Source organism: Callorhinchus milii, unplaced genomic scaffold (genome assembly GCF_018977255.1).
Source record: "Callorhinchus milii isolate IMCB2004 unplaced genomic scaffold, IMCB_Cmil_1.0 Scaffold29, whole genome shotgun sequence".
Lineage (NCBI taxonomy): Eukaryota > Metazoa > Chordata > Chondrichthyes > Chimaeriformes > Callorhinchidae > Callorhinchus > Callorhinchus milii.
The window spans coordinates 2,747,431-2,771,002 of record NW_024704770.1 but is presented as its reverse complement, the minus strand read 5'-3'; the positions used below and the strand labels follow the sequence as shown (position 1 = coordinate 2,771,002).

At 51.9% G+C, this 23,572-nt stretch overlaps 1 protein-coding gene across 5 annotated transcripts in view; it reads right to left on the bottom strand.

Annotated features, from left to right (window-relative positions):
• Positions 1-23,572, bottom strand: part of LOC103187559 (dedicator of cytokinesis protein 7) — a 50,734-nt gene that overhangs the window by 2,150 nt on the left and 25,012 nt on the right. For 2 of the 5 annotated variants that reach the window (XM_042344595.1, XM_007907106.2), the window contains 26 exons: positions 23,389-23,553; positions 22,750-22,925; positions 19,358-19,462; positions 18,100-18,189; positions 17,205-17,300; positions 16,975-17,115; positions 16,395-16,508; positions 15,431-15,601; positions 14,877-15,016; positions 14,479-14,648; positions 13,867-14,021; positions 13,329-13,511; positions 12,562-12,688; positions 12,351-12,435; positions 11,387-11,483; positions 11,130-11,264; positions 10,709-10,861; positions 9,810-9,968; positions 9,349-9,449; positions 8,686-8,878; positions 8,338-8,481; positions 7,535-7,666; positions 5,388-5,402; positions 2,701-2,826; positions 1,819-1,908; positions 1,096-1,332 (listed from right to left, as the gene is read on the bottom strand). In XM_042344595.1, the coding sequence (XP_042200529.1) occupies positions 1,096-1,332; positions 1,819-1,908; positions 2,701-2,826; positions 5,388-5,402; positions 7,535-7,666; positions 8,338-8,481; positions 8,686-8,878; positions 9,349-9,449; positions 9,810-9,968; positions 10,709-10,861; positions 11,130-11,264; positions 11,387-11,483; positions 12,351-12,435; positions 12,562-12,688; positions 13,329-13,511; positions 13,867-14,021; positions 14,479-14,648; positions 14,877-15,016; positions 15,431-15,601; positions 16,395-16,508; positions 16,975-17,115; positions 17,205-17,300; positions 18,100-18,189; positions 19,358-19,462; positions 22,750-22,925; positions 23,389-23,553 (3,500 nt within the window). The remainder of the gene's footprint in view (positions 1-1,095; positions 1,333-1,818; positions 1,909-2,700; positions 2,827-5,387; positions 5,403-7,534; positions 7,667-8,337; positions 8,482-8,685; positions 8,879-9,348; positions 9,450-9,809; positions 9,969-10,708; positions 10,862-11,129; positions 11,265-11,386; positions 11,484-12,350; positions 12,436-12,561; positions 12,689-13,328; positions 13,512-13,866; positions 14,022-14,478; positions 14,649-14,876; positions 15,017-15,430; positions 15,602-16,394; positions 16,509-16,974; positions 17,116-17,204; positions 17,301-18,099; positions 18,190-19,357; positions 19,463-22,749; positions 22,926-23,388; positions 23,554-23,572) is intronic. The other 3 variants (XM_007907107.2, XM_007907108.2, XM_007907110.2) reach the window with 3 other exon arrangements.

Here is a 23,572-nt window from a genome sequence, read left to right as displayed (position 1 = left end):
GCACAGCAGCGTCCCCACAAACAGTCATGGATTGAGAGATCAAATTATTATTATTATTAAGGGATTATTAACCCCGGAAAAGAGATCCGACAATCGACTAACAACCGGGTTCCCATTTACTGCTCGGTAAACAGGCCTGAGTGTGGAGTAAGGAAACTTGCCCAACGTTTCGCCCTTCCGGGAAGTGAACCCAGGTCCTCTCGCTTGCGAGGCGAGCGCTCTAACCACTGAGCTACAGGGCTCCACAACATGGCGGGTGTTAACAGTGCAGATGACGAGGTAAACCTGGCTGCAGGACCTTCCTCTCACTCTGACTTAAAAGCAGCAGGAATTACGTTCTAGACATACGCCTCTCGTTTACAACACGTATGGTAACGGACGGAGACAGTCTAGGGGCTCGAACACTAGCCACCGGGGAGCAATGAGACTTCTCGAAGATGTGATAAGGCGCTATATCAAATGCAAGGATTATTATTATTATTAATTATTAATGCTCTCTGCGCTACCACCCAATAAACAGGTGGTGGCAATGCAGAGCTCACTGACGGTTCCTCTAAGCCCCGCAGGAAGGTTAGGCACAGAGAGGAGGCCATTCGCACCATCATCCAGTGCCTGGCACTTCTCGGGTTTATAATGCAGACTTTAATCTGTTTGTAACCACAATACTGCGATAAGCATCTTTGTACACGGACACACTGTGGTGAGGGGAGGGTCAGTCAGTGTGAAGGGTGGGTGCAAGTGATAATAATATAAATAGTAACAAATAACAGATAATAAAATAAATATTAACAATAACAATCCTCGCATTTGATGCAGCGCCTCATCACGCCTCCGAGACTCCTCAAAGCCCTCCACAGGATACGCTGTAAAGTGTAGTGTCTGTCTGTTTTGTGGGCGAAACGTTTATTCAATGACCCAACGCTGCCCACACCGTCACCGTGCTTAACACTCGCCTACCCACATGGTCACTCACCCAACGTTTCGTCCCGCCTGGGCGGGTGGGAATCGAACCCATGTCCCCTCGCTTGCGAGGCGAGCGCTTGAACCACTGAGCTACACGCAAGGCTTAGTATTATTACTACGACTGTTACTCGCCTCCTCTTTCTGGATGACGTTGATGCGGGTTTTGATGTAGGGGAAGGCGTGGGAGGTGGTGAGGATGGTCTTGCGTTTGTACTGCTCGTGAAGTTCCCCGTGAGCGCGGCCGTCCAGCGTGAAGGGCGTGCAGTACATGAAGCAGCGCAGGTTGTAGTTCTTGTCGAAGTAGGTGATTCGGTCCTTCATCTCATACGTGTCAAAGTAGGCCTCCACGTATGTGATCTGTATGTAGGCCTGGAACCAGGACAGAACAGGTGCTCAAGCCCATAGTGAAGGTATCACATTCTCACACACTCACTTGCTCGCTCGCTCACTCACTCACTCACTTGCTCGCTCACTCACTCACACACTCGCTCGCTCACTCACACTCTCGCTCGCTCGCTCACTCATTCACAAACAACAACTTGTGTTTACATTGCGTCCCTGAGAGCTTGTCAGGCCTCTCTGCCCCCACCCTTTGGAACTCCAACTCACAGTCCTTTCGCATCGCTCTCCGCTCCCTCGCCTCCTTCAAGACACGTCTCAAGACCCTCCTCTTCAACCGCACCTTCGGCCAGCCTCCCACCCCTACCCTCCCCGATCCCAACCCCAGCTCAGGTCCAAAGCCCTGACTGTCTTGGGTGCCTCGTCAATGTAATGTTGTTGTTGTATTGCTGTGGGCTCCTCACGCCCCACGTTAAAGGGACGCTACCCTGCAAGTTGTTGTTCCGAGGCGCTCACCTTGTTCGGATCCAGTTTGGTTTTGTCCACGGGGTTGGAATCTTTTATCATGACCGCTACCTCCTCACCGAACCGGTCCCGGTAAAACTCCTGCCGTGACAGAGAGAGAAACAGTTTCAACACGAGAGTCCACAAGCTGCGCTCCCAAAGCTGCCTGTGTTGGGGGCGGAGGGAGGGAGGGTTTGAATAAATCAAGTCTGTCACCTGCAGCTGAAGCACAGGGAAGAGCGGGGAGACACTAGGCAGAGAGTGTCACAGCACCTCACAGTGAGGTAACCTCACAGCACTTGGGGAACATCTCTCTATTTCTTAGAGGGAAATGTGAGCACATATACGGAAGCTCACAGGTTAACACAAGAAAGCGGAAATCTTTGCGGCTAACAGCACTCCGAATTAAAGGAAATCGCTTAAAATAATATTAAAGGGAAAAGGGGAAGAGAGCAGGGGAATGGGAGGAGAGATGATAATCCTTAACATGTCTTCGAGAGGTCTCAAAGCGCTTCACGGGATAAAGACTGTAAAGTGAATTGACTGTGTGTTTTGTGGGCAAAATGCGGCAGCCAATTGCGCACAGCGATGTCCCTCAAACAGACGTGGATTGAGTGAACAAATTCTTATTTATTTTGAAGGGATTATTACCCCTGGAAAATTAATCCGCTAATCGACTAACAACCGGGTTCCTACTTACTGCCGGGTAAACAGAGTGTGTGTGTGGAGTAAGGAAATTTGCAAAAAGATTTCACCCTGACCCGTCCGGGAACTGAAACCGGGTCCCGCTCGCTTGTGAGGCGAGCGCTCTAACCACTGAGCTACAGGAAACTCCAGTGGTGGAGCGAGCACCAGCGCAGACACCGCGTTGCGGAGGGTACCCAGCGCACTGACCTCCAGTCTGTAGGAAATCTCTGCCAGTTTGGTGATTGAGGGCTCTTTGTACACAAACTCCTGCTCGTCCAAGTCTCCGAACTTGCAGCCGTAGAAACCAACTCGGAAATATGTGCCGAACATTCTCTTCACACGCTGTGGGCACAGGGAGGAAGGGAAGGCACTGGGTTACCTGCCTGTGTGTACACTCACTGCCCTCCCCTCACTGCAGTTTGTTCAGTGACAGACCACAACTAGTCCAGTAAACAGCAGATAAACAGATCATCGCAGGGCAGCCAAAGGGCTGCTTTATACCCGAAGTGTTTGATGTAAAGATTATTATAATAATCCTGGCATTTGATACAGCGCTTCATCACGTCTTCGGGACGTCTCAAAGCGCTTCACAGGATACACTGTAAAGTGAATTGACTGTGTATTTTGTGGGCGAAACGCGGCAGCCAATTGCGCACAGCAGTGTCCCCACAAACAGTCGTGGATTGAAGTGACTGATTTATTATCATCATCATCAAACGTGTTGCAGAATAGGACAGCACGGGTCATGGCACCGATATACGCCGTACGGTCAGATCAGCGTGGCTTTAGCTGAACAACCTTTGAGCTTCGTCAGAAATACCAGCCTGTGGACACGCTCCATCGTTGATGAGATCAGAGAGAAACAAGCAGGCCGAGTGAGCGCAAAAGGGAGAGTCAATTGGAAGAACGTGATAAGCGAGCAGTCATTGTCGGCTCATTTCTCCCCCCGACTTTCATCATCAATTAAGAAAACGATTCACAATAATTAATATTAAAGGCAGAGACTTACCCCAGGTTGAGGTGAGGGGAGAGTGATTGATCAGCGGCAAGCGGTATAGGAGAGAGAGAGAGACAATCATCAACTCAGACACTTCACCGTGTCCGGCATGCAGGCTCTCTTGGGAACCCGGTTATATCCGAGAGTCAGGATAGCAATTTAATTTGGTTGAGCCATCCCCTCCCTTCCCCACCCTTCACACACACGCACACTCACCAATTGAAATAAATAAATAATATTAAATCCGTCACTCAATCCATGACTGTTCGTGGGACGCCGCCGTGTGCAATTGGCTGCTGCGTTTCACCCGCACAATATACCGTCAATTCAATTTACAATTTACATTTCAAAAGACGTCTCGAAGACTTGATAAGGCGCTGTGTTAAATCCACAAACGTCCTGCGTCCCACAAACAGTCATGGATTGAGTGATCAGGGTATTACTTTATTTTGGAAGGGGTCATTACCCCCGGAAAAGCAATCCGCCAATTGACTAACGGGTTTCTAATTAGTGATAGGTAAACAGGGGTGTGTGGGCGGAGTAAGGAAACTTGGAAAAACATTTTGCCCCGACCTGACCCACCGGGAATCGAACCTAGGTCCTCTCGCTTGCGAGGCGTGTGCTCTGACCACTGAGCTACAGGACTGCAATGGCCACAGCATGTCCCTACCCCACACAGCTACAGCGTCGCACGCTCAAAACATTTCAAAATTGATTAGAATTAATTTATTTTGGGGGGGGGAAAACATTTTTTTTTCTATCTTTCTTATCAGACAGCAGAAATTTGGTCCGAGGCAGACAAACAGCACAGACGTTTACAGCGCAGAAGAAGGCTTCCCTTTGCTTCTGTTGTGAAAGTAGCAGAAGCTGGAGAGGAGATGAGAGCACAGGAGAGGAGGTTGCTGAGCAGGTGCCGTGTTAGGTAGTTAGCAGACACACACAGCAGGTAGAGAGGAGATGGCGGAAGAGATGTGTGGGGCAGCTTTCCACCACGAACGGGAGTGTTAACATCAAGCCAAGAAAACAACACTCAGACAAGACAATATTAGTTTACAAACATCCAACAGGCAGCCCTCTGGATTGAGCGACACCACCCAGCCATGCTGTAAATAATAATAATAATCCTTGCATTTGATACGGCGCCTTTTCACGTCTTCGAGACATCTCAAAGCGCTTCACAGAATAGACTGGAAAGTGAATTGACTGTGTATTTTGTGGACGAAATGCAGAAGCCAAACATGCACAGCAGCGTCCCACAAACAGCCGTGGATTGAGTGACCAAATATTTTTATCTTTCTTTGAAGGGATTATTACCCCCAGGAAAGCGATCTGCCAATTGACTAGCAACAGGGTTCCTACTTACTGCTGGGTAACCAGAGGGGTGTGTGCGGACTAAGGAAACTTGCCTAACGTTTCTCCCCGCCCGGGAATCGAACCCAGGTCCTCTCGCTTGCGAGGCGAGTGCTCTAACCACTGAGCTACAGGACTCCTACATTTATTAGGATATCTGTTAGGTCAGGGTATCAGGCCTTACGGGGCAAGGGGTGGGTAATTGGACTTGAGGTACAGATCAGCCATGATCTTATAATGGTGGAACAGGCTCTAGGGGCCGAATGGCCTCTTCCTTTTTCACAAGCAGTTCTCACCTACTTCTTGCCATCAGTTCATTAACAGACACCCCCACCCACCCCGCCCTATAGCTCCTCTTCTCCCCCCTCTCACACAGACAATCGAGGTGGCTGCTCGTGACACTGGACCCGATTAGTAAACGGGAACGTTCCCATTCAGTGTGTGCAGCCTCCTCACACCCCACACACAGCCCCCCCCACCCGCCCATCACATGCAAAAGCTTCCATCACTGCAAAACAAGGCAAACCAGAGAGTGCATGCAGCCTACCTCCCAGCCAGAGCTCTGCACACGGACAGAGGGGGGAAGGGAAGGGAAAGACAAAGCAGAAGAGAGAAAATTTACTCAATCACCGAACGAGCACTTGAACACCAAGCTGCAAAACACAGGAACAGCCGGGAACGGGCGCAGAGAGATCTTATACCCTGTGTGCGCAGCGACCTGCTCAGTCATTGGGTGGGGGTGGTGCGGTCGGTGGCGGGTGGTGTGTGGGATGGGGGCTTGTGGGGAGGTGGGATGGGGGTCGGGGGAGCAGTGGGGAGGGGAGGGTGTGTGTGTATGGAGGGGATGTTCGGTTAGTGGGGGTGAGGTGTAGAGTGGGGGTGACGGGTGTATGTGTGTGTGTGTGTGTGTGTGTGGGGGGGGGGTGGGAATAGAGCGGGAGTTGCGGTATGTGGGATGAGGGGGTTTGCGATGGGTGGGGGAGCAGTGGGGGGTTAGGGAGGGTGGGGGAGGGAAGGGTTGCACTAGGCAGGGAAGCGATACATCAGGGAGGGGGATAGAGAGCCAAGTAGGGAGAGGATGACACTGAGCTTTAGCTAACGTTGGGGGTTGAGGCTCTGTACATCTGTGGCTTCGGGGCAGGAAGAGGAAGTTGATGGAGAAAAGGAAGTGGGGAGGTCAGGAGGGGAAAGTCACAGGGTGCAAACTGGAAAAGGGGAATTAGGGACCTCCTCACCGACCTCTGAACCCATCACCCCCCACCCCCCCATCAAATACCCGTCCAGTAACCGTTAGGGCTCGTCTCCAAATAGCAACGATTTATTGAAGCGAGAGAGGTTGTTGAGGGGAGTCTGATGGGCGCTGTCCAATGGCGGGTGGGGTGGAGGCAGATGGGGGTTTAATCCTCCAACGTGGGAGGCTGCCGGAGGCACTTAAACCAAAACGGATTTATGGTCTGGATGGTGAAGTTGTTTTTGTATATTTCGATTGGAAACTTCTCCCGAAATTTTGTTTTAAATGGCATGGAATCAAGTTAGCTCGGGGCTGCGAGTCTGGCGCAGATGTGGAGTGTGATTACATTTCCCTCCCCTGTGCTCGCTGTAATGCATACCCTGCGCTCAGCCCCTCGCTCAGGGATCTGGCCATGTTCTCGTTTTGAGTTCACAGCACAGGACACTGAACGCAAAGCTCCTCGAGGCTTAAAAACTCCCGGAGCAGTGCTGAGATCCTCTCCTCTCCTCCCTACCTCTCCGACCTGCTTACCCCCCCACCCCATCCTGCTCCCCCACCCTCTGCCTCCGCTCTGCTGCCCCCCGCCCTCCTGTTCGTCCCTCGTCCCCTCCGCTCCGCCATCGGTGGCTGTGCCTTCAGCCACCATGCCCCGAAACTCTCTCGCTCAACCCCTCCACCTACATTTAAATCTCGCCTAAATGCCTTTCTTTTTGATCGTGCTTACGGTCACCGCCTCCCCCTCCCTCCTCCCCCTGACTCGGGGTCAGACTCCCCCACTGTCAAGCACTTAGGGAACGCTACCCCAGGTGAGGAGCGCGGTGTAAATACAAGTTGTTGTTGAGTTCAGGCCCGTAGCAAGGTCTGAGGATTCCGGGAGCCTTTCTCTGCCCAATGGGCAATACACAGAGACTGCTGCAAGTTGTGTTTGAATAGAGGTTCGCTCCCGTTACCCCGGCGTGCATCGCCTGCTCAGGGAGGTGGCCACAAAGTCACCAGGGAATAAGCTGGTTATTATTACAAAAGCAGAAGCAATTGACGTAGGGAAGGGAGCTGCAGTCTTAGAATAGAATTCTATTTTTATTACTTATGTTTGCTGTGTATGTGTATGTGTGTGTGTGTGTGTGTGAGGCCTGGATATGGGCTCTCAGCAGAGAGCACAGTTAACATAGCAATGCACAGCACTCCACCCCAGCTGTGACTGCCAGGCCTTCCTCTCTTTGCTGGTGCTCAGCACGATCTTGTGGTGGGATGTGGAAGTTCATCACTGCGGGGCCCTAGTGCTTCTTAGGCTGAGAGTTGAGGGGAGGCGAGGCGTTGACGGGAAGGGGAGGACTTGTGGGGTTGCGAGGGGAGGTGTTGAGGGGAGACGAGGCATTGAGGGGAGGCAAGGAGTTGATGGGAGACATTCAGATATAAAGACACACATACGTACACACACACACACACGGCTGTGAAGAGGATACCTGGTTGGAGATCTTGTTGAAGGCATCCTGCAGTTTGCCGTGGATGGTGGACAACCTCTTACTGTCCCGGTTTGCCTCATGGATTGGAATCAGGATTTTGTAAACCTCGTTCACAGCTTCATACATGCCAGCCTGGCAATAAACAACAACAGCAGCAACACATTACATTTACACGGCACCTTTCACGTCAGGAGGACGTCCCAAGGTGCTGGATTGTCAGTCAGGGATCCGCACCCGAGCTGGTGGTTGGGATCAGGAGGGGTGAGGGGTGGGGGTGAGGGTAGGAGGGTGACCAAAAACGGGTTTTGGTCGAAGAGGAGGGTCTGGAGACGTGCCTTGAAGGAGGCAAGGGATGGGGGCGAGGCAGATGGTTTGTGGGATGGAGTTCCAGAGGGTGGGGGCAAAGAGGCTGAAGGCCCGCCCGCCTGTGGTGGTGGGGCCGGCTGGTGCTGGGCCGGGGACGTGCAGCAGGCTGGAGCTCGCTGAGGGGATTCAAGTTAATCATAACGCCCTCCACCGTGACTGGCCCGAGAGAAGACATTACTTGCTGGGAGGTGGGGGAGAGGGAAGCAAACTCCTTCATACCACGACCGTTTGTGGGGACGCTGCTGTGCGCAATTGGCTGCCATGTTTCGCCCACAAAATGTACAGTCACTCCACTTTACAGCGCTTTGAGACTTCTCGAAGATGTGCAAATGGCGCTATATCAAATGCAAGGATTATTATTATTATTATTACGACAGCTAGCTAACTCGGGCAGAGAAGCTCAGCAATGGGACGTCACAAAGCGCTTGCTCAGGTACCATAGTGAAAGAGGCAGCTGCTTGCTCCAGTAATCCCACCAGCCCGGCCTCGGAGAAGTATTTCCCGGTGCAAATCCCCTCCTCATCGGGAGATACCACATCGTCAGACACGGCCGATTCCTCCAGAACGTTGGACGAAATATTCTTCAGGGGGAGAAACACAGGGGGAGAAACACAGAGACCGTCAATAAATAAACACCCGTGACTTCTATTAATGCGATTTGAAAATAACCACACACCCCACACACTTACAGCACCTCCCCACACATACACAGCCCCACCCCCCACACACACACACAGAACCCTCCCACACACAGCCCCCCCACCCCACCCCACACACACACACACCTGGAAGCTGACACAGCCCACGGGGAGGTAGCGACAATCCTCCAGCATGTTGAGGTACTCGGCCACCAGAGCTGCCGAGTGTACGAGGCAGTGGGCGGCCTCCGCGTGGTTGGCTCGCTCCGAGTGCTTCCCCGCCATGTTCTGTAGCCACGTCAGCCGCAGGTCAGGGGACGTCTGGTAACCCTTAGCAATCCTGAGAGGAGAGGAGGTCGCGTTACCCCGGTAACGGGTACCAGCCAGACTTACCCCAGCAACGAGTTGTGGAGTCCTGTGGCTCGGTGGTTAGAGAGCACTCGCCTCGCAAGCGAGAGGACCTGGTTCGATTCCCGGGCAGGTCGGGGCGAAACGTTGGGCAAATTTCCTTAATTCCTTCAATAAATAAATACTAATAATTTGGTCACTCAACCCACGACTTTGTGGGGACGCTGCTGTGCGCAATCGGCTCCCGTGGTTTTGCTCACAAAATACACAGTCAATTCACTTTACAGTGCATTCTGTGAAAGGTTTTGAGACGTCTCGAAGATGTGATAAGGCGCTGTGTCAAATGCAAGGATTATTATTATTATCGGCTTGTGAAACGGGCAGAGAGTGAGATGGTGGGGAGAGGGAGAGTGAGCTGGTGGGTCTGGGTGATTGCTATGGTAACACTCTGTGGGTACCTACCTGTACATCAGGTCCGTCAGCATCTCGGGATCCTCCTGGTGCTCCTTCATCTTCACTGTGTCCGTCAGGATCATGTGCAAGTTAAACACCAGGTCCTGTACCTGAACAGGTAAGCAACAGCTCGTCATTACTGACCCCTGAGGCACAGTGTACAACAGGTGTACTCACTGCACCTGCTCTAAACACACCTGCCCCGCACCTGTTCACACATCTGCTGAAACTTCACCATCTCTCACATCTGCTCACACAGCTGCCCCCCTCACCGCCTACACCTGCCTCACATCACACCTACTGAAACCTCACCTGCTCCCACACACCTGGCCTCCCCACACCTGCTCAAATCTCCCCTTCCCCCCCACACACACACACACCTACTCCTAGACATCTGCTCACGCCTGACCTGCCCCCTGCCCCCCACCACCTGTTTACGCGGACTCACAGCAATGTAGTTGGTGCTGTACCTGCTCGGGGAAGGTGCTGTCTCGCAGTTCGAGGTCCTCCTCAGCGTACGTGAGGATTGTCTTCAGTGAGCGACGGAGGAATTCCTCGTTGAAGTTCTGGGAGGTTCCCACCAGCGAGGAGAGCGACATCGTCACCTGCATCTTGACCCGGGCAAAGTTCTGGATCAGATCGAAACGTTAGTTACTGAGGTGACAGTGAACAGCAACAACAACTTACATTCATATAGCGTCCTGCACGTGGGGTAGTGTCCCTGCGAGCTTGTCAGTAGCGGAGTCTGACCCCGGTCATTAATAATAATAATCTTTGCATTTGATACCTATCACATCTTCGAGACGCCTCAAAAGCGCTTTACACTATACACTGTAAAGTGAATTGACTGTATATATTTATAAATGTGGGCGAAACTTGGCAGCCAATTGGGCACAGAGACGTCCCACAAACAGCAGTGGATTTGAATGACCGAATTATTATTATTTTTCAATTTTATTTATTCATTTATTTTTGGAGGAATTATTTAACCCCAGAAAAACGATCCCCCAATCGACTAACAACCGGGTTCCTACTTATTGCTGGCTAAACAGAGGCGTGAGTGTGTGTGTGTGTGTTTGTGAAACTTGCCTAAGTGTGTGCCCTGACCCTGCTCGAGTGGGAATCCAACCCGGGTCCTCTCGCTTGCGAGGCGAGCGCTCTAACCGCTGAGCTACAGGACTCCAGTATACAGCGGCTTCTCGGTTAGCTTGTGCGGAGTGCTGAGGCTATGTGCCTACAACAACTTGCATTTACATAGTGCCCCTCACCCTGTGCAGCGGTTCCAGAGCACTTAAGACTCCACGGCTCCAAGCACTGGACAGTGACCTGCTTGTGGGGTGTTTCGACTGCGGTCCAACAATGTACTTACGTTGCCGATCTCAAAGTTCTGCCTCATCAGAAGGTAGAGCGAGGCACTGGCGTGGGCCCGGATGGTGCTCACACTGCTGCTACAGTGTCGTAATAGCCTGAGACACAGGTCAGCACACAGCTCCGTGTCCTCCTCAAACAGCATCTCCGGGAACTGCGAGAGGGATTGGGAGAGAGGATTGGGGGAAAAAGGGAGGGGGAGAGCGTGGGGGTGTGGGGGAAAAGGGGGGCGGGAAAGAGAGAGAGAGAGAGATTGAATGAGAGAGGAGAGAGTGTGTGAGAGAGAGGTGAGAAAGTAGGAGAGAGAGAGAGGGACTGTTTAGGGTTAGGTTTGACAGGTTGATTGACTCTACCCCCGCGATGTCTCCAGGGTGGGGTTGGGGCAGACACAGTAACGCTCTTGGGGCTGAAGACGGACTTACTTTGAAGACGACCGAACGTTGAGTGGCGAAGCAGTGCTGTAGGAAGAGAGCGCTCTGGTTACAGGCCATGCTGTGCAGGATGACTTTCAGGACGCTGCTCAGCACACTCTCCTTGGTCTCCGTCACCATGACGGTCTACACAGAGAGAACAGTATTAGACTCTGTCACACTCCGTCTCCCTCTATCCCTCCCTCCGCCTTATCCCTTCCTTTCTCTCCCCATCTTCAGGTCGTGCCCGCTCAGTGTGATGGCTTTACCTGAACAATGATCTCAAGGACATCTAAAACCACCAGGTTGGCCTCTGTGACCAGGTTCCCATCCACCAGGGCATCGTGCTCCATCTCTGCCTTGGTTCTACATCAGACAGACAGAGAGAGAGAGAGAGAGAGAGAGGTAGCAACGAGCTCTGGCACACACAGACATGTGGAGTTCTGTAGCTCAGTGGTTAGAGCGCTCGCCTCATAAGTGAGAGGACCTGATTCGATTCCCGCCCGGTCAGGGTCAGGGCGAAACGTTGGGCAGGTTCCCTCTCACACGCACACGCCTCTGTTTACTGAGCAGTAAGTAGGAACCCGGTTGTTAGTCGATTGGTGGTTGCTTTTCGGAGGACAATAATCCCTTCAAAACAAAGGACGTCGCTGTGCGCAATTGGCTGCCACATTTTGCCCACAACATACACAGTCACTACACTTGACAGTATATCTTGTGGAGCGCTTTGGGACGTCTCGAAGACGTGATAAGGCGCTGTATCAAATAGAAGGATTATTATTATTATTAAGCAGTTGATGCTGTAGAAAGTCAGATTCTTGTCAGTCACTGTGGTACAGGAGCCCAGTCAGGAATGGGATAATCACCCAACAACTTTCATTTACACAGCGCCCCTCACGCTGGGTAGCGTCCCAGATCGCTTGACAGTGGCGGAGCACGACGCCAAGCCGGTGGGAGGGAGGGGAGAGGTGACCGTAGGCACGATCGAACAGGAAGGTCTTTAGGCGTGACCTAAGATAGGGAAGGAGCGAGGCGGAGGGATAGAGAGTGAGACAAGAGTTTTGTGGTGTAATGGCTGAAAGCGTGGGTGCCGATGGTGGAACGGAGGGAGCGAGTGACATGCAGAAGGCCAGATGGTGCCAGTCAGCCGGAGGCAGTGGGTAGTGGGTTGGGGGTTGAGCAAGTCAGAGAGGTGAGGAGGTGCAGCATTGCAGAGGCTCTCTCGCTACTTACTTGTCCACTTTGTCAGCATTCTGCCTCCAGTGGGTGATGTTCTTCCTCCACCGCACGTTCTCCTGGCTCCCGAAAGGACTGCGCTCTGAAAGATTGGAGAGAGTCAGACTCCGAACGCTGAGATCCTCACCCTGAACAGCGCCCCTCCCCCACACGTTAGCCAGGAGGGACAGTGAACCCCCCACCCACACACAGGAGCCCACCTCCCTACCTCGGCTCCGGCGCACCATCTCCTGCCGAGCACCGATGGTGCCCAGTATCACCTCCTCCAGCCGCGCCTTCATGTCCTGCGATTTCTTAAATGTCAGGCTGTTGATCCGTTCAAAGGTCTTCTTCCCCTGACCCAGCAAGAGAGAGAGGGAGAAAATAACATGAGAACCACATTAAATTCCCTTCTTAAACAGTGCCAATGCTGGACTCAGTTATAGATTTCCATAATAATCCTTGCATTTGTTACAGCGCCTTATCATGTCTTCGCGACGTCTCAAAACCCTTCACACAATATACTGTAAAGTGTAGTGACCGTATATTTCGTGGGCGAAACTCAATACCCGGCCCCCTCCATCCTCGCTCCATTCTGTGAAGCGCTTTGAGATGTCACAGAGACGTGATAAGGCGCTATCTCAAATAATAATTATTATTATTACCCCGACAATGACCAGAGGATCTCGAATTGTTCCACGGAATTGATCTGAGTATTTTGAACAAAGACGGCGCTGATATTAATGGTCTAAAGATTGGGACTGGCTGTATTGCAGTGTTCGCCAGCCAAATTATCCGATATCACAGAACCAAACCAGGTCAAGTATCGCAAAAGTGTAGATCACAGTGGAGCCCGAGTCTGTCTCTGTCTGTCCCCCCTCCCAGACCTGGGACATCTGGTTAACCCTCTGCCGTAATCCTCGAGCGAAGGGAAAAGCTGTCCCACTCTCCCCCGTAGAGGGAGCTGCGGCCCCCGGGGCCTCGCCTCTCGCTTACCTTGTACTCGAAGCAGGAGACGCAGAGAAAGAGCAAATCCAGCAGGCGGTTCAGCTGGAAGACGGACAGGTCGGTGAACCACTTCTGCAGGACGTCCTCGTCGCAGTTCTTCAGCACCCACAGGAAGCTGATCAGGAGGATGCGGCTGGACTCTGCCGAGAGTGTGGTGTACTGGCGCCCGGGCTGCGGGGAGATAAGGGACCGTGTTAAGGCTCTGGCCCACTCTCAGGGGAGGGGAACATCATCAATCGATCGATCAATCGGTGGAGATGAGGAAATGCTCTTCATGCACAAGATCGAAAGGAAACTGTCCTGTTTCTGGAGCCAAATAATAAATCTAAGTTTGTGGGGACGCTGCTGCGAGCAATTGGCTACGTTTCGTCCACAAAACACACAGTCACTACACTGTACAGTACATTCTGTGAAGCACTTGGAGATGTCTCGAAGACGTGATGAGGCGCTGTATCGAATGCCAGGATCATTATATATTAAATCTGCCGGTGTGACATTCTCGTTGTGCCCTGGAGCCGGCACTCACCATGCCGGGAAGCTGGAAGGGAGAGCTCCTGCTGGGCTGAGGGACGGGGGAGCCGGCGATTGCCATGGCGATGGACTGGCTTATCATGCTGCCGCTCTCCATCTCCACGTCGTCAGCGAATGAGGCGGCCAGGCGACCTTTCTGATTGCCGTTCTCTGCGGGGGAAGGAAGCACAAGCGCTCGTTCATTATTCGGGGACGTTCCTCCTGCAAAACACGCAGTCCCTACACTTTACGGTATATTCTGCGAAGGGCCGTGAGACGTCTCGAAGACGCGAAAAGACCCCGCCCTCTGAATCTCCACCTCGCTCCCTCCGTTGCCTCATTTAAGACACGTCTCAAGACCCTCCTCTTCGGCTGTGCCTTCGGTCACCCTCCTACCCTCTATCCTCCCCACCCCCTCCTGGTCCCAACCACCAGCTCGGGTGCGGATCCCTGACTGTCCAGCGCCTTGGGACGTCCTTCTGACGGGAATGTAATTTGTTGTTGTTGCTATATCAAATGCAAGGATTATTATTATTATAACATTTAAGAGTCAAACACACCCTTTAGGGAGTGACCTCACGCGCATTTTGTTGCCGCAAAACAGCGAGAGCTTCACTGACTGCCTCACCTGTGAAATCGTAGAGCTGTGGCAAGGTCTCCATCACGATGGCAATCAGGGGCAGGTAGAGTTTGGCCACGTGGGCTTTGACCTCAGGGTCTGTGTAACGTGGGTCAGCATCGTGGCTGCAGATCAGGTTGTGGATGGCACTGATTGCCTTCTTGTGCAGGAAGAACAAGCTGGTGAAGAGAGAGAGAGAGAGAGAGAGTGTGGGGGAGTGTCAGGAAAGAGAGATTTGTGTGTGAGAGAGAGAGAGAGAGATGGAGAGAGAGAGAGGGAGAGAGATAGAGAGAAAGGGAGGGACAGAGAGAGGAGAGGATTAGGACCTGAGCTTGGGGGAGGGTGGGAGGGGAGGTGTGGAGATTTGGGATCAGGAGGGGGAGATAGAGAAATGAGAGAACGTTTACCCCTCCACGTCGGGCTCCAGTACCAGGGCGAGCTCGCTCAGCAGTAATCCCACCAGGAAGTGCTGTTGCCGGAAAGGGACGGACATCTCAAACATGTTGGCGATCTTCTGGTCTTGTACCAGTGTGGAGAAGCCGGAGCTCTACAGGACAAAGCACAGAACAGGCGGCAATTATTAATGATAATAATAATCCTCGCATTTGATACAGTATCTTGTCAAGTTTTCGAAACGTCTCAAAGTGCTTTACAGAATATATTGTAAAGTGAATTGACTGTATATTTTGTGGGCGGAACACAGCAACCAATTGTGCACAGCGACGTCCCACATTACAGCCATGGATTGAGTGACCAAAGTATTTATCTATTTATTTGTTTGTTTGGTTGAAGGGATTATTACCCCCGGAAAAGCGATCCGCCAATCGACTAACAACTGTATTCCTACTTTCTGCAAGGTAAACAGATGCTTGTGTGTGTGGATTAAGGAAACTTGCCCAATGTTTTGCCCGGGGGAGGGGGAAGGAGGGGAGCTGAGATGCTGAAGTAGAGAAAGCCTTACCTGGGAGGTAGCTGAGGAGACAGACGGAGAGGGAGAAGCAGGAGGGGACAGCGTGCTGCACGGGAGGTTTAATGTGACGTAGTGCTCGTGGCTGCAGATTACGCGGATGAAGTCCAGACGCAGGGCGATGAGGGCATTTGGATTCTGTGACGTCTGCAGTTTATTACTGACCTGAAACAACCACAACAAGTTACATTTACACGGCGCCTTTCACGGCAGGAGGAAGTCCCAAGCCGCTAGACAGTCAGGGATCTGCACCCGAACTCGGGTTTGGGATCAGGAGGGGTGGAGGGCGGGAAGGGTAGGGGTAGGAGGGTGACCGAAGACTCGGTCGAAGAGGAGGGACTTTAGACAGGTCTTGAAGGAGAAAAGGGAGTGAGGGAATGAGGCAGAGGGACTGTGGGATGGAATTCCAGAGGGTGGGGGCAGAGAGGCTGAAGGCCTGACCACCGATGTTGGGGCAGACAAGGCGGAGGACTTGAAGCAGGCATGAGTGGTTCCCATCCTGTATCCTCGAACAGCTTCCCACCCTCCGACCTCCTGGAGTGTCAGAAAACAACGCCCTCCACCAGGGTAGCGTCTCAGAGCACTGAGCAGTGGCGGAGCCTGACTCCGAGCCGGAGGGGGTGGGGGGGGGTAGGTGGCTGTAAGCACGGTCGAAGAGGAAGGTTTTCAAAGCTCCCTCCCACCCACCACAAAGAGCTGCCTGAGGTGCAGTAATGGGACTCTGCCACCAGGCGGCGCCACACACACTGCAATCACATCCCAGAGTGTGCGATACAATCATATCCCAGAGTGATATCCGGAATTCTCTCCCCCCAAACCAGGGCTGAACAGGTGGAATTTCCTCCCCTGATATAATCACCCAGCACCACTGAGGTAAGAAAGACTAGGAGGGAGCCATATAGCTTGTCGCACAAACCCCGCACCCCCACCCCACACCCCTGAAATATATTTTATTTACCTGCTTGTAGTAAGTGCGAATGAGACTGAACACATATCCCCTGTCCATCAGTGAGAGCAGGTCATTGAGGAAGAAGGCCAGGCTGGTGTTCAGACGCTCCACCAGCTCCACATCCTGGGAAACACACACACACACACGCGCAGGAAACGGACACGTCAAGACACACTGTATGTAACATAGTGCATTTAACACTGACTCACACACATTCTCTGGGGACCCTGGAAAAGCTAACCAACAGCAAAGAAATGACATTTACACAGCGCTTCTCATGTCAGGAGGCCCTGGACAGCCAGGGACTTGCACTGGCGCTGGTGTTCGGGATCAGGAGGGGGTGGAGGGTAGGGGTAGGAAGTTGGTCGAAGGCACGGTCGAAAAGGAAGATCTTGAGACCAGTCTTGAAGGAGGCGAGGGATGAGGCGGAGGGACTGTGGGATGAAGTTTCAGAGATTGGGGGCAGAGAGGGTGAAGGTCCACCCGCTGATGGTGGGGGTGGGGCGGGGCAAGGGCGTGAAACAGTCCGGAACACGCTGAGCGGAGGGAGAGGACAGGTTGGGAGGGGGTTAGAAGATGACGTTGGTACCTTGTGGAACCTGCTGACAATGTCCGAGGTGATCATACTGACGAGAGCTGTGATGTCGTCCACAAACCTCTCGGGGAATCTCAGCTTCCGTGGAGTTTCCAGCTTGTCAGCCAGGTGTAGGTGATGGCCCATACTCTTCACCTGGGGTCAATAATAATAATAATAAATAATAATCCCTGCATTTGATGCAAGTTGTTGTTGTTAGTACCGGGCAGGACAGAACCACCTACCATGAGCTGGAAGAAGAACCAGGCTTGTTGCAGGGCTGCTTCCCGCACACTGCTGGTGCTCACCACCCACTGCAAGGCCACCTCCTCATGAAGGAGCTATACACACACACACACACAAGTGAAGACACAAGAGTTAGTTCATCGCTGGTCACATCTCACCGGCTGTCTTGCCGTGCACAGCAGCATCCCCATTCTGACATTCAAGTGGGGAGCACTAGCTCCATTTATTCTGGGGGCGGCGGGGGAGGGGGGGCGCGATCACTATACAGAAGGAGGACAAAGTAGTAAAACTGTAGACAATAGTTCCCAGTCCATCACTGCCCACTGAGCCAACCCTCAATTGCAACCTCACTGACGTGCGACCTGAATTCCTAACAGCTGCCACTTCGGACAGATCAAATCCCTTCATGCCCTGGCACCTCCCTACCTCTCCGACCTGCTCACCACCCACCACCCCCCCGCCAAACCCATAGCCCGCTGGCTCCGGGCTTCTGCACGTCCCTCGTGCCCTCCGTTCCTCCATCGGTGGCCACACTTTCAGCCGCTATGCCCCGAAACTGGAACACTCTCCCTCTATCCCTTCCCCCACCTTGCCCCTTCTTCCCCATCTTCAAGTCGCGCCTGAAGATCTTCCTATTCGTCCGTGACTACGGCATCCCCCTCCCTCCCACTGGCTCGAGGTCAGTGTCAAGCGCTCTGGGACGCTACCCTGCATGAGGGGGCGCTTTGTAAATGTGAGTTGTTGTTGTTGCTGTAATTGAACCTGGAGAGAGGGTTACTCTTCACTGCGCTGGTGATTCTGTCTGACGTCGCTCCCTGAACCCTGTTTTTGTACCTCGCCATCCATCACTCTCAGAGTGTTACCGTGCACCAAAGAGCCCCTTATGTCTACTACCTTTTTGGCCGAGACTCGCAGGTGACTGGGTAGCGAATGAATGGCGCCTTCCAGGAAGGATGACATACGGTTAGGACTCCGCTCGTTTGCCTGTGAAATGAAGGGACAGGAAGCGAGATGGTGGAGAACAGGGATTAGTGGAATGGGAAAAAAATGAGATGGTGAGTATTAAGATTCTCAGTCAACAGGGGAGAGATTAAACCATTGAATGTACCAAACATACGCAACTGACGGGATCTGGGTTCAGATCTTGTATTTTCCTCAGAGCTCACTTTTTTTTAGACACAATGAACTGAGTTCATGGCTGTCGTCGATTTCCTCGGATATCAATGTCGTTCCCGCTTTGTAGCAGCTCAAGGATCTGTTTTGGAGGCTGACAGATTCACAAACCAAACACTTGCACTGTCTGTCTTGTGTTCCCTGGTATCCAGTCCCATTCAACACATACCCACCTTCCACTCTTTACCCAAATGAAAGCTTCTCTTCCCCCTTAAGAGGAAGAGACAAGTAGACATGCTCGCTCGCTAGAGGAGTGAGCAATGGGCGAAAAACAAGGTAAAAAGCTCTCAGCTTCCATCTCGGGGACTCGGAGAGACACTGTATCTGGAATCGACGACATTGGCAGCTGCTGAAGACGAGACTGAACTAGAATTAGGGCTACACATCTGATTTTTATCCACGGTTTCAGAAACTCAGGTCAGTTTGATTGCCGCGTTTTGCCCACAAAATATATGGTCAATCCACTTTACAGTATATTCTGTGAAGAGCTTTGTGACGTCTTGTGATAAGGCGCGATATCAAATGCAAGGATTATTATTGGTATTTAGCGTGATCTCCCCATTACAGTGCGCAGTTACTGCGAGGGAATGAATCTCAAGCGCAGGAGAGACTTGTTAAGTCTGGTTAGTATCAACCCATCACCGTGCTCCACTGAAAGCTTATACAGCAGAGAAGAGAGAGAATGGGAAGAGAGTCCATCCCATTGGAATTCCCATTGGCTCCCACCTCGATCCCGCAAGCGAGCTTGGACACCTGTGGCTGAGAGCAGAGAGGAAAAAGAGCTGGTGTGGGACAGGAAGGCCCTCAGTGTAGAATGAAGGAAATGAAAATAAAACGAATGTATCAGTTGATGGTATGGTTTTGGCCGCAACATGTGGAAGGCGGGGAATGAGAAAGCGATCTTGAGCCCAAAAAAACAAGGGGTGCGTGCGGTGATGCTTTTGATGGAATGGTTTGCGATGAAAACACCAGTCTTCACCTGCTTGAGATCACAACTTGAATTGGGATGGTTTCTCCGCAACACAGACTTTGGCCCGCCGGGTGCGTAAGCGGAATTAACCCAGGAGTGAGAGCGATCGATGCCCTGGCGGGTAGAGCACAAGAGGAGGCAGGACAAGGAGGGAAAGAACAAGATAAAAAAAAACAAGCATCTATCTGGTGGATAAAACATAAGCAATCGAGAGTGGCGCTAGGGATATCACGGGCCACTATCCAAAATATACGGTCAATTCACTTGACAGTGTATCCTGTGAAGCGCTTTGAGACGTCTCGGAGACGTGATAAGGCGCTGTATCAAATGCAAGGGTTATGATTATTATCCATCGGTCAAGAGTTTACGCTAAAACTTTGTGACTTAAATTTGAACTCGTTGGGACTTGAGGTAGCATCCCACTCCTCCCTCTTTCCACCCCCACACCTCCCACCACCTCTTTCCCCCCACTCACACACATATCCCTCCTCTCTCTCCCCCGCCCACACACCCCACCTCTCTCTTCCCCACACCTCTCCTCTCTCTCTAACCCCTCCAGCCCCACTCCTCTCTCTCTCTCTCTTCCCCCCCCACACACCTCCTCGCTCCCCCCTCTCTCCCCCCACCCCACCTCTCATTCTCTTTCCCACCCTCAGGTGGCGAATCCAATAGACTTTTCGCTCCCAATTCGTGGGGGTGATCAAGGAAAATTAACAAGTGTTCAGTATAATGTGATAACTATAAAATTAAAACAGAATGTTTTAAAGGTGACCTAAAGCCCACAACGAGTGATGTTGAAATCACTTGGGCCAAGACTTGGAAATGCCTGCAAACATGACATTATCCCCCATTTCTCTCCAGAGTATTTCAAACAAAATGTATATATATTGCCAAGTGTGCAACCTTACAGCAATGTCTGACTCTTTCACCCTGCTCACACCCACAACACACCCTCTAAAGATGCTGTGAAACACTTCATCAAAGTGTTCTATTGGATCCAATCTCCTTCCATGACAACGGCCAAACATTATATCTTGGGGGGGAAGGGAAAAAAGTTACATTTTAATCCCAGCTCCAATCACTCAAACAGGGATTACTCGATGAATTGTATCTCTCAACATCTCGGCAAAGAGAGTTTGTTAAACTCCAATGTCAAGGACATCATATCTCAATGTTTCTGAACGCTGTTGGTGACAGAATTGTGGGCGATTGCATCGGCAAACAAACAATGGACGTGCTTTCGTGATATCCCTGGTTCCCAGAGCAGTCACTTTGAGCTCGAACACATGAACAAACATGCAAAGGCAGTGAGTGCCGGGCGAGGCAGGCAGAGCAGGCAGCCCGTCAGCAAAAGGGCAACGCCAACGAAAGTGACAAGGTCGTGAGCAATCGATCGGGTTTGAGATTAAATAGAACAATACAACGTGCACAGACTCCAGCGCAAACCTATAAGGTCAACAGGGGGGAGAGAGGGGGGAAAATCAGAATGATCATTTGCAAAGCTCGTTAACCCGTTCGTTGCTGGATCACACACAGGGATTTTGCCCACAAAATAGTCAATTCACTTTACAGTATATCCTGTGAAGCGCTTTGGGACGTCTCAAAGACGTGATAAGACGTAACTAATTACAGAGCAGCAATGATTCATGACATCCACCCAGGGTGGCCCCACAGATTTAATTATTTTATTTTACTGCTTTAATGTGACAGGTTCTCTCTAACCACAAGTCTGTTTGCCAAGCACCTTCCGAAAGTTACTCCTCTCCCGCCCTTCTCCACAGGTTGCGCTCAAACAATTCCCACACTTTGATCAGGCGAAACCTGTCTTTCAGAGACTGACTGACACTTGGTGAGAAATGGATTTTGGCTCAGTTTATAGCGTGCGTCAAAGACCTCCTTCACAATGGACCCAATCCCTTTCCCCTGTTACACATGCCAACCTCACAGGCCTTTTCACAAGGATAGACACTATACTTTACAGTATATCCTGTGAAGCGCTTTGAGATGTCTCAACGATGTGATAAGACGCTATATCGAATGCAAGGATTATTACTTTCATACAAAAAACGCCTTAGTCCTGTCACCCTCTGCTGTCACTGTAATTAATAAGCTGTGAGTTTAATAGACGGGACCTAATTAATAACTGTCCCCTACATTGAACCACAGCTCTTTCCGCATGCACTCTGCTCGACCTGTCCCCCTCTCACCTCCCTTTCCCCCGCCTGTACCTTCAAAACTCTCCATGGCCTTACTCCTTCCTACCTCTGTGACCTCCTAAGCCCTGCCAACCTGTCCATTCCCTCCGCTCAGTGGGCTCCAGCCTGCTTCATTTCCCTCGCCTCGCCCGCCCCACCATTGGCGGTCAAGCCTTCAGCCTCTCCATCCTGCAGTCCCTCTACCTCGCCCCCTCCCTCCCTTGCCTTCTTCAAGACCCGTCTCAAGACCCTCCTCTTCGACCGTGCCTTTGGTCACCCTCCTACTCCTACCCTCCCCGCCCTCCATCCCTCCTGATCTCAACCACCAACTCTGGTGTGAATCCGACTGTCCAGCACCTTGGGACGTCCTCCTGATATGATAGGCGCCGTGTAAATGTAACCTGTTGTTGTAGTATCTCCGCTCCTGTCACCCCCACTCCCCCATGTGTACACCTTGTGTCATAAACTAATGTCACAGACAAGCGAATGGCACATCTCGCACTGAGCTACTGGCACCAGTGATCCGTGCAATGACCACAACGCTAATGGTTTATGGATTGAAAGTGGGCGACTGGTTGGAACACCAGGCTATGTGACCAGCACAGAAGAGATTAACAAACAGTTTGGGTAATTATTTCTAAACAACCTGCATGCACCCTGTTAATGCCCGTGTGTCGAGTTTACGCCTGAGAGAAAGGAAAGAGAAACACACACACACCGCTGAATGGAGTGCTAGTATCACGTTTAGTGTCGGTGAAATCTTCCCGTCAAAACAGACTGATCAGGCTTGTCAGGTTTTAGCTTCTAAAGGATGGCTAGTGGTGAGCACATATACACAGACACTCACGCGCGTGCGTACACACGTACACACGTACACACACACACACACCACACACACACACATACATACATACATATATATATATATATATATATATAAAGACACACCCACTGACGGATATTTATAGTGTCATTAATAAAACGTGTACATGCACCCAGCTGTGCACTAACACGCACACAGACACTTTCAGGGATATTAGCAAATATTATTCATGAACAGATGCGCATGCACAAACCCCTTGTGTGCGTGCAAGAACATGCGTGTGTACTCAAGCACACGGCATACACATGCTGTGATACCGGCACAGTCGGCACAGACGCCCGCAGTGACAATCTCTCTCTCTAAGGGCGTTCGGCTGGACTTACTTTGGCGCCCAGGATTTTCTTGACCTCATCGTCAGGTGTTGTGGGTGTTGAGGCGAGGTCAGGGTTACTGTTGCTGATGCTCTTCGAGCGGGACAGGTTGAGGCTGGTCGGCCGGGTGATGGCACGTGACAGCGTGGCGTACTGATAAGGGCCCGTGTACGAGGGGCTGCCTGGGCCTGCAACACAACAACCACAGGTCAGGGTGTGAGGCTCCCGTTATGGCGTGAGTTCAGCGCTAAGCTACAGGGTCGCAGTCAGAGCTACAATTACCCAGTGGTTAGGGAAGGTTCAGCTCAGGTTCCCACTCCCCCTCCACTCCACCCCACATTTAGCCTTCCCTCACCCCCACACCCCCCCCCCCCCCCCCACTCCTCCTCCCCTCACCCCCACACTCCCTCCTCCCCCACACTCCCCCTCGCACCGACTCCTACACCCCCTCTCCCCTCAACTGCAACTCCGTTCCTGTTCCACCCCACCCGCCTTCCCTGTTCGGGACGGACACTGAAGCCTTCACACCACCAGTCGATGTGACAGGCGCTGCACTGATTAGGTTTACGTGCATTACACTTGGGTGGCGTCGCTGCTCTATTCTGCAGTTGGATGCGATCAGGGTCTATTGACGCTCTATAGCATAGTTACCAGTGTTCTGTGTGTAGGGGTCGGTGTCAGGCAGGTGGAACATGTAGTGTATGTAGGAGGTCAGCAGGCTGTTCCGCCCTTGTTGGTCCTGATTCCCCTCCAGGTTCTTGTGGATTTGATTGACAAGCTGAGCCAAGGCCTCGAAAGAAACTCGCCCCAGGTTCACTGAAATAAATCAAGGCCA